Source organism: Zingiber officinale, chromosome 10B (assembly GCF_018446385.1).
Source record: "Zingiber officinale cultivar Zhangliang chromosome 10B, Zo_v1.1, whole genome shotgun sequence".
NCBI classification, from domain to species: Eukaryota; Viridiplantae; Streptophyta; class Magnoliopsida; order Zingiberales; family Zingiberaceae; genus Zingiber; species Zingiber officinale.
The window spans coordinates 6,817,290-6,832,537 of NC_056005.1; the positions used below are offsets into that span (position 1 = coordinate 6,817,290).

The 15,248-nt window shown below is 33.8% G+C and overlaps 2 protein-coding genes across 2 annotated transcripts; both read left to right on the plus strand.

Annotated features, from left to right (window-relative positions):
- Positions 1-1,192: 1,192 nt before the first annotated feature.
- On the plus strand, positions 1,193-5,359 carry LOC122029321 (pentatricopeptide repeat-containing protein At4g28010-like). The gene is made up of 2 exons (XM_042588262.1): positions 1,193-3,287; positions 4,892-5,359. The coding sequence occupies exon 1, from the start codon at positions 1,228-1,230 to the stop codon at positions 3,229-3,231; it is 2,004 nt and encodes a 667-aa protein (XP_042444196.1). The 5' UTR covers positions 1,193-1,227; the 3' UTR covers positions 3,232-3,287; positions 4,892-5,359.
- Positions 5,360-7,547: 2,188 nt separating this feature from the next.
- Positions 7,548-13,741, plus strand: LOC122029320 (eukaryotic translation initiation factor NCBP-like). The gene is made up of 6 exons (XM_042588261.1): positions 7,548-7,872; positions 8,421-8,516; positions 8,595-8,699; positions 8,884-8,961; positions 13,263-13,382; positions 13,456-13,741. Exons 1-6 carry the CDS (start codon positions 7,726-7,728, stop codon positions 13,585-13,587), a joined length of 678 nt encoding a protein of 225 aa, XP_042444195.1. The 5' UTR covers positions 7,548-7,725; the 3' UTR covers positions 13,588-13,741.
- Positions 13,742-15,248: the final 1,507 nt, after the last annotated feature.

A 15,248-nucleotide genomic window follows, 5' to 3' on the forward strand; every position in this document is an offset into this window, starting at 1 on the left:
TTTACATGTTTTTAAAAAATAATGTTTGATTTATATTTTTCATTTTCTAAAAAAAATAATTAGTATTTTCTATAGATAATATTTTTTTTAAAAAAATAGAAAATATTTTAAAATAAAAAATAAAAATAGAAAACGTCAAAATAGAAAATCTCAAACCAAATGCACTCTTAATTTTTTTTCTAAAAAAAAAAAAATATATCAAATTTCTTCCGATAAATTTGAGAAAAATTCCTAATCATAACTTTAACTTTGTATGTAGTGTCCAATCACATAAAACTTTATTTCCACTCTCTGCATGCAAAGTTTTATTTGTTTCAACTCCCTCATGCAAGCATTGTTACCTAATTGTCCCTCAGATTTTTTAGGTACAAAATATCTAAAAATGAGTATAATTCCATTTAAAGTCAGTACTTTACACTAGAATTGAGTATATTTTCTATTAAATTTAGTACGACTTTTTTCCTGTATTAATATAATTCCTCCTAAATTCAACATAATTTTAAAAAAATTTAGTATATTTTTCATCCAATTGAGTACTATTTAAAAAAAATCTAGTCTATTTTCCATCCAATCGAGGAGGAAAAAGAATTGTGCTTAATTTAATAGAAAATATACTAAAATAATACTAAAATGAGTATAATTCGACTTAAAGTCAGCACTTTATACTTGAGTATATTTTCTATCAAAAATGTCCCTCATATTTTTCAAGTATAAATAATTTAAAAATGAGTATAATTTCTATTAATTTCAGTACTTTAAACTATAATCAAGTATATTTTCTATTAAATTGAGCTATGATTTTTTTTCCTTCTTAATATAATTTTTCCTAAATTCAACATCATTTAAAGAAAATCTAGTATATTTTTAATCCAATTGAGTACAATTTAAAGAAAATTTAGTATATTTTTTATCTAATTGAGGTGGAAAAAAAATTGTACTTAATTTGATAGAAAATATACTAGATTTTAATTTAATGTACTAAATTTAAGAGAAATTATTTTAAAATTTTTTATATTTAATAATATTATGGGTGATTAGATAAATACTTTTTACTAAGAAGTGGAAACAAAGATTTTTACTATTAGGACTGTATGTAAAATTTTATTTATCAATATGAACTGTAGGTAAATTTTCCCAAAAGAAAATTAAGGAAGCTCAAGTTTTGCTTTTCTTAAAAAACATTAAAGGGCATCAAATTTGATTCGTCGGAGCAAGTCAGGAAATCTCATGTCTCAGTTCAGATTTCTCACGAGCCGCCGCCGCCTGAGCGCCTTAACCTCCCTGTTCTCCCAATCCCCCGAACCAAGCTCGGTCTCCAAGCACGTCGCTTGTGCTGTCTCCAATCCAGAAGGGAAGCAACCGCCGCCTCTCTCACCCAAGGCAACTGCCCCCAATCTTTATGCTCTCGTTGATCTGATCGACTCCTTCCTGCAGGCTAAAAACCTCAAATCTGCTTTTTCGGCTGTGTGTTTGCTGTTCAAGAGCGGCCATGCGACGGACGCTTTCATTTTGAACCTTTTGGTGAAGGGTCTCTGCAAAGGCCTCTCCGTTTCCAAAGCCGTGCAGCTGTTCCGAGAGGTCGAGCGGAAGAAGTGGATTTTTCCCGACGTCGTCACTTATAACACTCTCATCAATGGCCTGTGCAAGGAGAAAAGGATGGAAGAAGCCATGGAGCTATGGAGAGAGATGGCGTCGGGAACTGGTCCTGGCTGCTCCCCGAACGCTGTCACCTACTCGACGCTTATGAATGGTCTCTCCAAGGCCGGAAGGGTGGAGGAAGCCATGTCCTTGCTGGATAACATGAAAAGGAGCGGGCTTGAAGCCGATGCGTATGTCTACGGTGCTCTTGTAAGTGGTCTATGTAACGCTGGCTCCGTGGACAAGGCCCTGGACCTCTTTCACGAAATGTCCCTGAAGGAGGTACGCCCAAGCCCACGCCCACATTTGGTCCTTTACAGCAGTTTGATTCACGGTCTATCCAAGCTTGGACGTTGGAAGGAGGCTAAAGATATGTTATATAACATGGCGAGTCAGGGAATCCGTCCCGATGTCATAACGTATACTAGCTTGATCGATGGCCTCTGCAAAGATGGAAAGAGCTCTGAGGCCCTGAAGCTGCTAGGTCTGATGGTGGAGAAAGGTGAAGAACCAAGCAATGTCACGTATAACGTCCTAATTAATCATCTGTGCAAGGATAACCTGGTTGATGATGCTTTTGAGTTCCTTGAGAAGATTACCAGGGAAGGAAAGTCACCGGATGTTGTTACTTACAATACACTAATCCAGGGTCTTTGCAATGTAGGCAAAACTGGTGAAGCATTGAAAGTGCTCGGTCAAATGCTTGATAGTAGATTTGGAGTTGAACCCGATTTGCGGACATTTAACACGGTTATACATGGACTTTGCAAGAGTCATTATGCTAGACTAGCCTTGAAGGTACAGAAGCTGATGGTACGTAGAGGGTACACCTGTAATCTGTTTACTTTCAATATGCTACTCGACGGACTCCTTAAGACGAAGGACGTTGAAGGGGCTATCTGCTTGAAAGGAGAGATGGACTGCCTAGGACTGGAGTCTAACTCCTTCACATACAGCATCCTTATAAATGGGCTCTGCAAAATGGGGCATGTTGAGGATGCAGAAAAGCTACTTGGTGAAATGAAGGGAAAAGGATTTTGTCCTACCTTACATGATTATAATTCTATAATGACAATACTGGCTAAGACAGATAGAATGGAGCAAGCACTGAGTTTATTCAATGAGATGCAGAAGCCTGATGTGGTTACCTTCACCATTTTAATTGATGCGGCATGCAAAACTGGAGATATGGATTTGGTAAAGGACTTATTTGTGGATATGCGTCAAAGTGATATCACTCCTGATTCAGTTACATATTTTGCATTAATAAATGGATTTGTTGAATCTGGAAAAACAGATGAAGCTATCCAAATGTTGGAGCACATGAATGGTAGTGGATTAGTTCCAAATGTTAAAATATATGATTCACTTATACGTTGCCTCATAAAAAAAGGCGATACTAGAAAGATTGTTAGCTTGCTTCATCAAATGGCAGCAAATGATGTGGCTCTTGATACAAAGTTCATGTCAACCCTTTTGGACACATTTGATGGAGAAGACAAGACCCTATTGAAATCTTTGCCGAATTTCTCAAATGAATTGGCCGGAAGAACAAAATTCTCATGTCATGAATTGATGGAAAAGCTCCAATGATCTTGCCTTGAGCTCCGATTACCAGCTAGTGAGGCATCTTGAGTTGGAGAACGATTGTATGTGTCTTTTTCCTTTTCTTGCATACTAAACTTAGGACCAACACTTCACTGGATTAAGACTTTGTTGTTGGCTTTGCAATTTGTAGCAAACATTTGTATAGTTGGGAACTTGCGATCTCTTAACCTTTCCCCCCTTAAATTTTACTTCCGTGTATTATTTGATCTTGGCCAACTTCATTCCTAGTTATTTCCTACATTACCTTGGTACTAGTATTAAATTAGTTTGGGTGCACATTTACAAATGAAGAAGAAAAAATACTTTAAATGGTTTTAGTCAAATTTTATTTCTCTTATCCGTTTGTAAAACCATGTTCAAGTAAACTAGCTATAGCCAATCTGTTTAATTTAATATTGAGGAGAATTAAATTGATTCATTAAAGTGCACACTCTTAACTGTGGCATCTCATCCAGATTGTCATGGTTTAAATCCTACGAAAAACTCTCAAACTGTTTGTAGTTTAAACCAATTGATATATTACATTCCAACCTTTTAAAGTGAGCCAAAAAAGAAAATTCAATTTGGAAAATCTGGTATATTGACAACTCTGACTGCTCTTTTTAGTATTCTTATTTCAGAAATGTCAAATTTTATACTTGTTTAGTAAATAAGCATTCTAAATGGTTTTTTTTTTTTGGAATAAGAATTAGAATTCGATGTTTGGGCTATTCAATATTATTAATCTGCAAGCAAAATATCTGTTTATTTGGATATAATGTTTTTCCAATATTCTTGCTCCTTGTCAAATGGACTCCATTAAATCAAAATGCAAGAAACATTATGTTGTTGGCTTAGGTAGTGTCACAACATTTTAGTGAATGCATTGTGTTATGATACTCTAAGCTAATAGCCAATTACTGAACTGGATTTTATCCAAAATACTTTGAGAATTATGTCAGTACCTGTGCCTGATTAGCATATATCTATTGTAATTTTTGTCTTGGAACATTTTCTTTCCTGACGGCACTTCGCTGATATCAGTTTTTCTATGTATACTTCAGCTACAATTTGTTTATTGTGGTATTAGAAACTTGATGTTGTATCCCCCAATTAACTCAAAACCCTTATCATGTCTGAAATTACGGTAAGAAAACTTCTATGTTAAAGTATATTAACTGGTTCATTAACATCTGTAGGATGATAATTTTAGCAATTGACCACTGGATAGACCACAGTATTAGTTGCAAGAGCTGCCTGCATTGGCTACCTTCATTTTGAAACTGTTATGAATGAACGGAGACTTGTATGGTTGTACCTTTCTCCTCATCAAAGATAAAAAAAAATATTATCCTGCTCGAGTTTGCTTTGTAGGAATAGCCTTTACATATTGTTGCTGGTAATCGAGCAATGAAACAAGTTGGTTTCGTCTGCCATTCATGTTCAGCAATTGTTGGTCCATGCAGAATGTCACCAAAACTTTTCTCATTCATACTACTTTTATACTCTATGATGTGAATGTCCTGACTGCTTGCACTTTTCAGTCACTCATATGTCAATTAAGAATGTTATGTGCATTTGGAGTATAACTGTTTAGTGAACCACCTGTTTTTGTTAGTGAACCCTTTATCAATCTATTACATTTACGTCTCATATCTTTTGACAGGAATATGGATTTCCAATTTCATGCTTTATGCAAAAAGAAGCATGAGTATTCAAGTTCATGAGAAGCAGCTGTTGCAGGAGTCTATAACCAGCAACTTTGCAAGTGGTTTACTGAAACAACATTCTGGATGCTCTCTCTTAGCAGGCTGCTCCAGAGTTCCATTTTGAGATCCATACTGAATACTTTGCCATTACCAAACAACAAACGCTTGCATCAAATAAAGCAGCATGGAATTCATGCACTTTCGATAAACATTGTTTCTGAGATGAACAGACACTCTCAGGCCTCTCCGATCTCTACTTTGTCCAGGGTTTTTGTGAGCTTGCTGCATTAGGGCTGTAAACGAGTCGAGCCGAGTTTTAAGATGTTTAAGCTTGTTTAATAAGATAATCGAGCCAAGTCGAGCCGAGCTTAAAATGAACAAAGCTTTTGAAATGAGTGTTCAAGTTTGACTTGGTTTATTTTTTATGAGCTTGAGTTTGTTTGAAGTTTGGTTTGAGTTTGATTCGTTTAGATGTTATCAAGCTCTCAATTCAAGCTTGGCTTGAGCTTGGTTCGAGCTTGACTTGAGTTTGGTTCGAGCTTGAGTTTGATTTGAGCTTGGTTTATTTAGACGCTATCAAGTTCTCAATTCAAGTTTATTTGATTGTTTGAAACTTTTAATTGTTTGATTATTATTAAGATTGATAATTTAAATTTATTTTATTTTATTTTATTTTATTGTTTATTTAGCATATTGTACCTCTTAAACTTAAAGGTAAGTTTTATAAAATCGCAGTTAGACCTGTTATGTTATATGGAGCTGAATGTTGGGTTATGACTCGAGCACACGAGCAGAAGATGAGAGTTGCAGAGATGAGGATGTTAAGGTGGATGTGTGGGCATACGAAGATGGACAAAATAAGAAATGAGAGCATTAGAGAGAAAGTCGGAGTTGCATCTATTGAGGAAAAACTTCGAAAGACACGTTTAAGATGATACGGACATGTACTTAGACGACCAATAAATGCTCCAGTTAGGCGATGTGAAACTATGATAAACATGCATATCAAACAAGGAAGAGGAAGACCAAAAAAGACTTGGTTAGCAACAATAAAACAAGATAAAATTTATTTAAATATAGATGATGATATAATAGTAGATAGAGCTCAATGGTGTAAAAGTATTCATACAGCCGACCCCACCTAGTGGGAAAAGGTTTGGTTGTTGTTGTGTTTATTTAGCATATTGAAAAGAATTTTATTAATAAATATGATTTGTGAACATTGTTCACAAACGTTGTTTACGAAAATTATTCACGAACGTTACGAGCTGAACATATATGTGTTCAAGTTTGTTTGTTTAAATTAATGAGATGTTCAAATTTGTTTGTTTAATTAATTATATATATATTGAACGAACATAAATAAATTTTTATCAAGTCGAACATTAAATTTATTTATGAACATTTAATTTATTTATAGTTCTATGCTACATGGTGAGACATTTACTATTCACAGTAATTATAGTGCGCACTCTATCCAGAATACTCTTAGGGTGCGTTTGGTTCGGGGTTATTCTTGATAACCTTAGTTATCCATCCAAGGTTATCAACAAAAACCTTGTTTGGTTTAGGTATTCAATGATTCCCGAGTAATGTTCCAAGCCTGACACGTCAGCAAAAGGGTCATGCAGCCCGGAATCGGAAAACGTCAGAAAACTAAGATTTTTCTTGATTCCGGGGTTAATGATTTTTTTTACCAAAAATACCCTCCGATAAGAAAAACATGGAAAAAAGAGAAAAAATATAAAAAATTGTAAAAAAAATGTTTAAAAAATTTAAAATTTTTTAAAAATAAAAAATTTTAAAAAAATAAAAAATTTTAAAAAATTTAAAAATTTTAAAAATAAATAAAATAAATAAATAAATATTAAAATTTAAAAAAATGTAAAAAATATAAATATTAATAATATAAAAAATATAAAAACATTAAAAAAATAAAAAAAAACATAAAAAAGTAAAAAATATATATAAGAAAAAAAAATAAAAAAAACATAAAAAAATAAATAATAATAATAATAATAATAATAATAATAATAATAATATGTATAGTTGATTTTGTAATTGAGGGTAATACCGTAAAATATTAAACTAAGGTATTCATTAAAACCTTCAAATAAACAAGTTTTTGTTGCATTACCTAGGTTGAACCAAACAACATTTGGTTATGTTTTATTCTCCATAACCTTGGCTATGTAATTACCAGGTAATCACATAACCAAGGTAATACATGATAACTTGAATCAAACATACTCTTAATTCAACTACTCGTTCCCTAGATGTTTTGGAAAGGCGCGAGCCTTAACAGCTCCGTTGCAACTAAATTTTGTAATTTATAATTTATAAATATGTGTGGCAATTGATGTTGTGACACAAATTTCTTGAGCAGTGTTTGTAAAAATAATTGTTTGTCTTAAAATATATTTTTAAAAAAATATATATTTCTGGTTTTTTAATATAAAAATGATGATTTTATATTAAAGGTACACCTAGAATTACTTTGATGGTTATTTTTAATAGTTTTTAATTTAAAAATAAATTATACATTAATTTAAATTTGAGAATTGTTGAAAGTTGTAGGGTATATAAGTAAAATTTACCCGTTCCGAAATGTCGTGGAAAAGGAAAAAATCTCAGCGACAACCGAATCACAAGCGGAAAAAAACCCTTGCGGCCCGTGCTGCTTCTGCTGGAGAACGATCCTCCGGATTTTCTTTGCTGCTCTTCCACCTTCGTTGACTGGAGTGCTTCGATTCTTATCCGGTAAAAAGGAAGCAAGATCGAGAAAGGGACCATGGAGCACACCGAGGAAGCGGATATTAAGGGTTCCGTCTCGCCCCCTCCCACAGATACCACTGAAGCCGCCGCCGAAGCGGAGAGCGATGTAGTCGAACGCGACCGCTATTCTCGCGAGATCAAAGCTGGTCTCCATCCTTTGAAGGTTTCTTCTTTTCATATCATCCTTCCCGTGGCGTTTGCATTTCCCAGGAAAAACAAAAATCTTTGTTTACCCCTATGAGTGATCTCGATTGTACTTGTTTTTTTCCGATTGTTTTGATTAGGCTCGTTATGCGACAAATTCATACTAACCTCTCTTTGAGGATGGTAAAATGAAGTTGGAATTTCTCGTCAGATTAGTGAACATTAGAGATCTGTATCCTGGGTGTAAGGGTGAATGATAGCATAGGCATAGCATCGATTCCTTGAATTTTTTATTGATAGAACCCTAGGATGATGAAGTTCTGTATTTGCTTTCTTATGGTCATGCAATAGACTTACTTCCTTTCTGGGTATCTGAAAATTGGATTAAATGATCAGTGCTTCTAGGAAATATGTGGCTAGCTATTAAGTCTAATCTCGATTGGCTAGCTAGTTATGTTATTTTATGTTACTTTGATGAGAAAGTTCGAGGGATCTTGGATTCCTTAAGAGAATTTTATCTGATTTCATCTTTTATATATAATCGTAAAGTTCTTTAATTGTGTTCAGCATAAGTTTGTGTTTTGGTATTCTCGCCGAACTCCTGGAGTACGTTCACAAACATCATACGAGGATAACATAAAGAAAATTGTGGAATTTAGTACGGTATGTTCCTTCTTGGAAGATTGCAATGTGATCCCCTTTTATCTATCAAAGTATATAGTATTTTGTTTCCTATTACAGGTTGAAGGGTTTTGGGTTTGCTATTGCCATCTAGCACGACCTGCCTCACTACCAAGCCCAACAGATGTCCATCTTTTCAAAGAGGGTATTAGGCCTCTGTGGGAGGTACTTCATTTTCCTTCTGCAATTTATTGATCATCTCTTTATTTTTCATTTTTCCCCATTTTCTTAAGATGTATAAGTGGAATTCAAGAAAATCCACAATTTTTTTTTTTTTTTTGCATATTTACTAAGCTCATAGCACAATCATTTTTCTCCAATGTTTTTTTTCTAAAATTGATTTGATCAGGATGCTGCAAACCGTAATGGTGGTAAGTGGATATTGCGATTCAAAAAGGCCGTTTCAGGTCGTTTTTGGGAAGATTTGGTAAGGCAAAGAAAACATTTTCTCTAAATTGTACACTATTTAATTTCTTCTGATTAGATTTGAGAATATATGTGCGATTTCCTATTTGTTTTCTCAGTTTTTGCTTCATGTTGTATAGTGTTTCTATCACATGATTTATTAATTGCCTAGTTCTTCTTAGTTGGTTTACCAATGCAAAGCAAACATATGACTTTTGATGCTCTATATATTCCTCAACTTTAGTCCATGGAACTGCTTTAAGATTCATCTGTCAAATCAGTATATATTATGTGTTTGTTTGATGGTTCAGAACTCATTTCTTTTTCTTGCTTCAACTATCATGGTACTATGTATGTGTATGATAAGGTCCAAGTTACTGAGCATGTTTGAATCTTTTCTGGGAAATCAAATTTATTCATGCAATTTGATTTGGGGTTTTCTTGTTTAGAATTCAATTTAAGTAGATTCCTCCTTCCAACTGCAAGAGTTGGATGAATCCAATCCTTACGGAGCATGATCTGAGGTGTGCTCCCTACTGACTCATTGAGGATGGGAGAGGAGCGAGTGATAATGATGCGCTCAACTGTCAGGGAGAAAAAAGTAGGTCTAACTGGATTAGAGACCTCTGCGCATCTATTAGGAATGAGGGTATATATATATATATATATAATTTATTATCTCTACCCTGTGTTTACAAGAGTATGTGCTGCCATTTTCTCATGTCTTTCTCTCTACTTAAATCCACACGAGTGTAACAAAGAAACAAGTTCTATTAAAAAAAAAATACAAAGGTTGTAGTACACACAGCTAATTTTATGAAAATTTTAATTTCTTTTTCTGCCTAATTTAGATAATCTTATAATACACAATAAGTTAATATTAGATTGTGAGTTTTTTCCAGCAAGTTTTCTTTGAATATCTAGTTGTGAGTGCTTCCAGATGCTTAACTGTGAGTACTTTTTCTTGTTTCTATGGTTGTTTTTTAGGCTTTAATTCAAAATCAAAATCCTCAAACTTAATGTTTGATTGTTATTGTTTGGCCAAGCAAAGTTTTTTGATGGAATCATAGGTAGCTGTAACTTGTCTAATATGGGAGCTCCAAAGATTGGTCTAAGTTGTTGGATTTAGTGGGATTTCTGGAACTTTTTTTTTGTTGGTTCTACTATATGCCCTATAGGGGTCAATTGGGTTATGGCTAATATAGGAACTTCAATGATTATTGACTCACCAGCAAAACCATGATTGAACCACCCAGGAGAAACCTATCCCAGGTTCCCAACATTGACTCCATTTATACCCAATAGACCAAACTGTAAACTGTACCAAATATGTTTATAATGACTTCACCCATGACAATTTATATGATCTAGAGGAGTACTCATCATGTTCTCAAATCATATCACTGCAGTATTGTGGCAATCAGTTGTTAGGTTCTTTAGTGTGCTTGTATTGGGTGTTGTTGGTCGGAATACACTAGTGTACTTGTATGGTTTTCGTGTGTTGCAACTTGAAGATTACCAGAGTGGGACTTTGGCTTCGTGATGGAGCCCGCATGAAAGGAATCTAAATTGTTGTGGTTCTCGATTGAGCTTTATATGCTGCCAACTCAAAATGATTTTAGGTTGAGTGACTAAATATATAAAGGATGTCAAGTATAGATGTCGGGAAAGGGGATGATGTGTGAAATCCGTAAATGCGCGACCATCGTTAAATAATAAAATATCATTCGCTGAACTGTAAATTGAATACTAATTCAAATCGCGAAGTAGATTATCTAAAGCAATCGAAGTCGAGAGAATCATGAGAGAAAGAAAACAAACTAAGAAAGCAAGAAGAGTTTGTGGGAGAAAATCAGTTTTGGGAAGTAATTCTAGGATTGCAGTTTCACCACGATGATCATTGACACCCTAAATGTTATTCACTCTTTTACGTTTGTGTTTGATAATTATGAAGGTGGTTTATCTCGAGATACCCGGTATAGACTTTTGGAATAATACCGGTGTGCCTATCCATATGTGGTGCCTATTGTCAAGATAACCTTCCTAAAGCGATCACTTTCTTCGGTGGCCTTCTAGGTGTTATCCCCTATTTTGTGATGTCGAATTGGGATAAACCTATTAAGCTCTGTGATAGCTATTGGTGCTCTTGTGGGGTTTTGAATTACTTTCATGAACAACCCCTTAAGTCTCGAACTTTAGGGGTTGGGGAATTGGAGTCACCTCTCGGCCTTGTCCCGCCTCCCGTGGGATATGAAAATACATGCGAGTGTCATAGTTATGTATGCATACTAAAGTCGGATCATAAACCAAACATGTCATGCGATAAAAGAGATGAATAAATATTAAATATGTGTCAACAATTAATCGGGCTACTTTCTCATCCTAGAATCAAAAGACCTACTTCATAAAGATGGAGTTACAATACAGAAAAGCATTCTACAACTCAAATCAAAGAGAAAAGAGGGAAAACTTAGTCATCATGTGTGTCGGTGTCTTTGGATGAACTCCAAGCTCTCGGGAAGATGGAATCTCTACGACTCTTTGGAAACGGCACTCACCTAGGATTCTTTGTCACTAGGAAACCCCTCCTTAGGGAAGGGGAGAACCTCTTAATCCCTCGATGCCTCTAATAGATGCCCCCCTTTTCCTTTTATAACCTTCAAGGATACCAAAACTAATAAACTTCCCAAAAAGGTTAGGGGCACTTTTCTAAAATACAAAATTTCCATAAAAATAGGAGATTGCTGCCACATAGTCCACGGTCATGTTGGGAAGCACGGCTTGGCCGTGTGACACTCTGGATGTCTCCTCAACAAACAATAGAGAAGAACATGCCCGTCCGTGGTCCGTGTTTCTTGCGGGAAGTCCGGTTGTCGATCTATTTCATGCTTAACTCTTCAAATGATGCATGGTCGTGCCCCCTCAGTCGACACGGCCAAACCGTGCATGTTGCCGGAAAATCACATTCCAAGGTTGTTTTGTCTCTATTTTAGCTCCAAACTCATGTCATGTCAATAAAAACATGCGAAGAACAGTTCTTTGAAAAAATGACGAATACATGCAAAATAGTTTCGAAAACATATACATGGAATACACACATCACGGGACATCTCCAATTTTTCTCATATTGAAAATTAGAGAATTTATATATCCTAGTGTATAATTAGGGCGGACCACATAAGTTTTATTCCTACATCAAACTTTATGTCAGACTATATCACTATTATTATTTGAATTAATTAAAATTATTTTTTATTACATTGACTTTTTTTTGTTTTCTTCTACTCCTTCCACATTAGTAGGTTCAATTCTCTAACTATTCAATCTATCGGTCATATTTATTCCTAACAATTCAACACTTAGATCCATAATGTAAGATAGGTCATAGCGCAATATTAGTTTTCGTATTGTCTAAGGGCACAATAATCACACAAAACACAAGAAGTTACTTTTCATTTCGACCACCTCATAAATATTGTCTCCCCATTGAAATATAGATTTAGGGTATGTAAAACTCATACTATTGCATTTTCATTCATCTCAACTATCCTTTTGCTACTGAAACATACATTTACTTTTTGTTCTAGTCATATTAAAATGTTTAGTTTTTAAAAATTTGATCTAATTATATTTTCATCAATTAACACAATGTCACATGGATTAACAAAAAAAAAACAGACCAAGGAATCACTCTTGGGCTTTCCTTGCCACATCTTATGTGTGATAATCTGATAAGCGCACAGCTGACTAATGGTTTTTGAAGCTTTAGAATTAATGACATTAACTTGATGTCAGTGCATTGCATGCCAATTTTCTTATGAAAAAGGCAGGTCTGGTTCTACATCACTGTATAGTGGAAACTAAATAAATATAATATCTATAATTAATGACGTTTATTGTTGTATCCATATGAATTTCATTCTTGTGAAAAAGACAGTTTGCGTGAATACTGGAAATTAAAGTGATATTATAATGGAAGGTTTTGGATGAGGAGAGTATAGATGTTAGAATCAGATAAAGCTAAACTGTTTTTCCCTTTCCTAGACGCCAAAATCCATGCAATGAATTTGATCCTCTTAACTGTTCTGATCTTAATCCTGAAACAGTACCATTTAAGTGAGTTGGAATTTAGTTATAGTTTTTTTTTGGTGCTATTTATTGGCCTATTAACCTGTTTCGTGAGAGCTTAATTTTATTTTCTTTAAGTCTAGATGATATACTGTCTTCATTGACAACATCTCTACTCTGTTTTTTTAAAAAAATAATAAAAATAAATCACCACATTGTGCGTCTAATTTTGTTTGGTTTTGTTTGAGTATATAGATAATGGCACTAGTTGGTAACCAACTTGACTTTGGTGACGACGTTTGTGGTGCTGTGTTGAGCATCCGTCTCAACGAGGACATTTTAAGTGTTTGGAACCGGAATGCGTCAGACCAAAAGGTTTTGTATCTCGATCAGATTTAACTTGACATATTGATCTGAATTTAGATGACACTGGTTTTTATGTTTCTAGGGTGTGATGGCTCTGAGGGACTCCATCAAGCGGCACCTAAAACTGCCACAGAGCTACTTAATGGAGTACAAACCTCATGATGCTTCTCTACGTGACAACTCGTCCTATAGGAATACTTGGTTAAGAGGATAGGCATCGTAACCTCATTGTTTGCCTGATTATGGAGCACTCAGAACAATTCTCTTCTACAGCTTTAATCTAAAAATGTTGGTACTGTTTGTGACAGATGATTTCCAATAACTGGGACCTTGTTTTCTTCTGGATTAATCTTTGGTGTTTGATTCCATTTGCTGGCTAATATCTTAAACACCCAATTGTCTTATTCTTGTGCGGTGCGTAGCTGATATTTCGTTAGATGGTCTTCATACATTCGTTGAATTCGGCCAGGTTCAGACACACTGATTGTTGCAGTATACCAAATACTCGAACTCTGCGTTGGCTTGAGAATTAACTCAACCGTGCTCGCAGATTGGGATGATCTGGGTAAATCGACTGGATTGCATATTTTATGAAGCTTTTAACTTATTATTTCTTTCTTTTATCATTTATATTTTTATTATATTTCTAATTTTGAAACAGAAAAAGAAACACATTGTGGGCGACATGCATGCAGTCTGCTCCATTTATTGGTTCACAGTCGTATCTTCCGCTGATAGAAAAACAAATATTGCAACTTCCAAATAATGTCTAAATCCCTGACAATCGTTTAAAAGAAATTAAGGTAGGCTTGATTGAAGAATATTGTTTATAAATTTTGATTATCTATCTAAAATTTTAATCCTATTTGATTAAAGTAATAAGTGATTCTAGAGTATATTTGTCATATCATTAAATAGGGAATATAATTGGGAATGTAATTATTTTAAAAGTGTGAGTTTTATGTGATTTCGGGATTAAAAAATTATTTTTTTAAAAATAAGTATTTTAAAAGTTGAATCAATTTTTTATGTTTTATTTCTGTAATATTAATTAAAATTATGTATGATTGCTTGAATGGAACGCTGTAGGATAAACTAAAAATAGGGCACAATTCAAGATGGCGCCTTATATTTTTGAAAATATAAAAAGGAATCTCACTCAAACTCATAAACCCATTTTATCCTTTTATTTTGTATTTTTTTAATAAAAATAATAATTTTAAAAACAAATCATTTAATCTTTTATTTTATAAAATCCAAATATTAAATTCATGTAAGAGATTTTATAAATTCAAGTTAAAATTTAAAATTTTTAAAGATATTTAATATAACAACTTCAATTTATATAACTTTTAAAAAGGATTCAATGTATAAACAAAATTGGACGAGAGCTAAGAAGAGTAAGACTGTAAGAGTATAATTTTACTTTGTATTTATTTGTTGAATGGTATATTTTTAACTTTGCGGCCCTTCAAATGCTTTTTCTTAGCTCCTTCTCTCATTTTTTTTTTAAATTGTCTATATATCTTTAAAGGACTCATCTACCTCATATTATTTTAAAAAGAAAATTTATAATTATAGTTGTAAATATTAATTGTTTATGAAGTTTTTATAAAAAAAATCTTAATTACTTTGTTAAATTAATTTTGACTATTCAAATATAATTTGGTAATCAATTTATTATCACAAATATTGAATTTCCAATTTTCTCCCTACCATTATGACGGTTATCAATGAAATTAAATATAATAAATACATTGGTGAGCAGGTAGAAAATTGGGACGTTTACTTGTAAATAATACTTGTCGTAGACTCGTAGCTGAGTGTCTGCGTCAGTGGACAGTGTACTCATGCGCCGGTCTTCTTACTCCTTTT

Excerpts from the sequence above, each read along its gene's own strand:
- LOC122029321 (XM_042588262.1), top strand. The coding sequence starts at position 1,228 with ATGTCTCAGTTCAGATTTCTCACGAGCCGCCGCCGCCTGAGCGCCTTA.
- LOC122029320 (XM_042588261.1), top strand. The coding sequence starts at position 7,726 with ATGGAGCACACCGAGGAAGCGGATATTAAGGGTTCCGTCTCGCCCCCT. Across the intron at positions 8,517-8,594 it reads AAATTGTGGAATTTAGTACG|GTTGAAGGGTTTTGGGTTTG; the intron begins GTATGTTCCTTC and ends TTCCTATTACAG. Across the intron at positions 8,962-13,262 it reads GTCGTTTTTGGGAAGATTTG|ATAATGGCACTAGTTGGTAA; the intron begins GTAAGGCAAAGA and ends TTGAGTATATAG.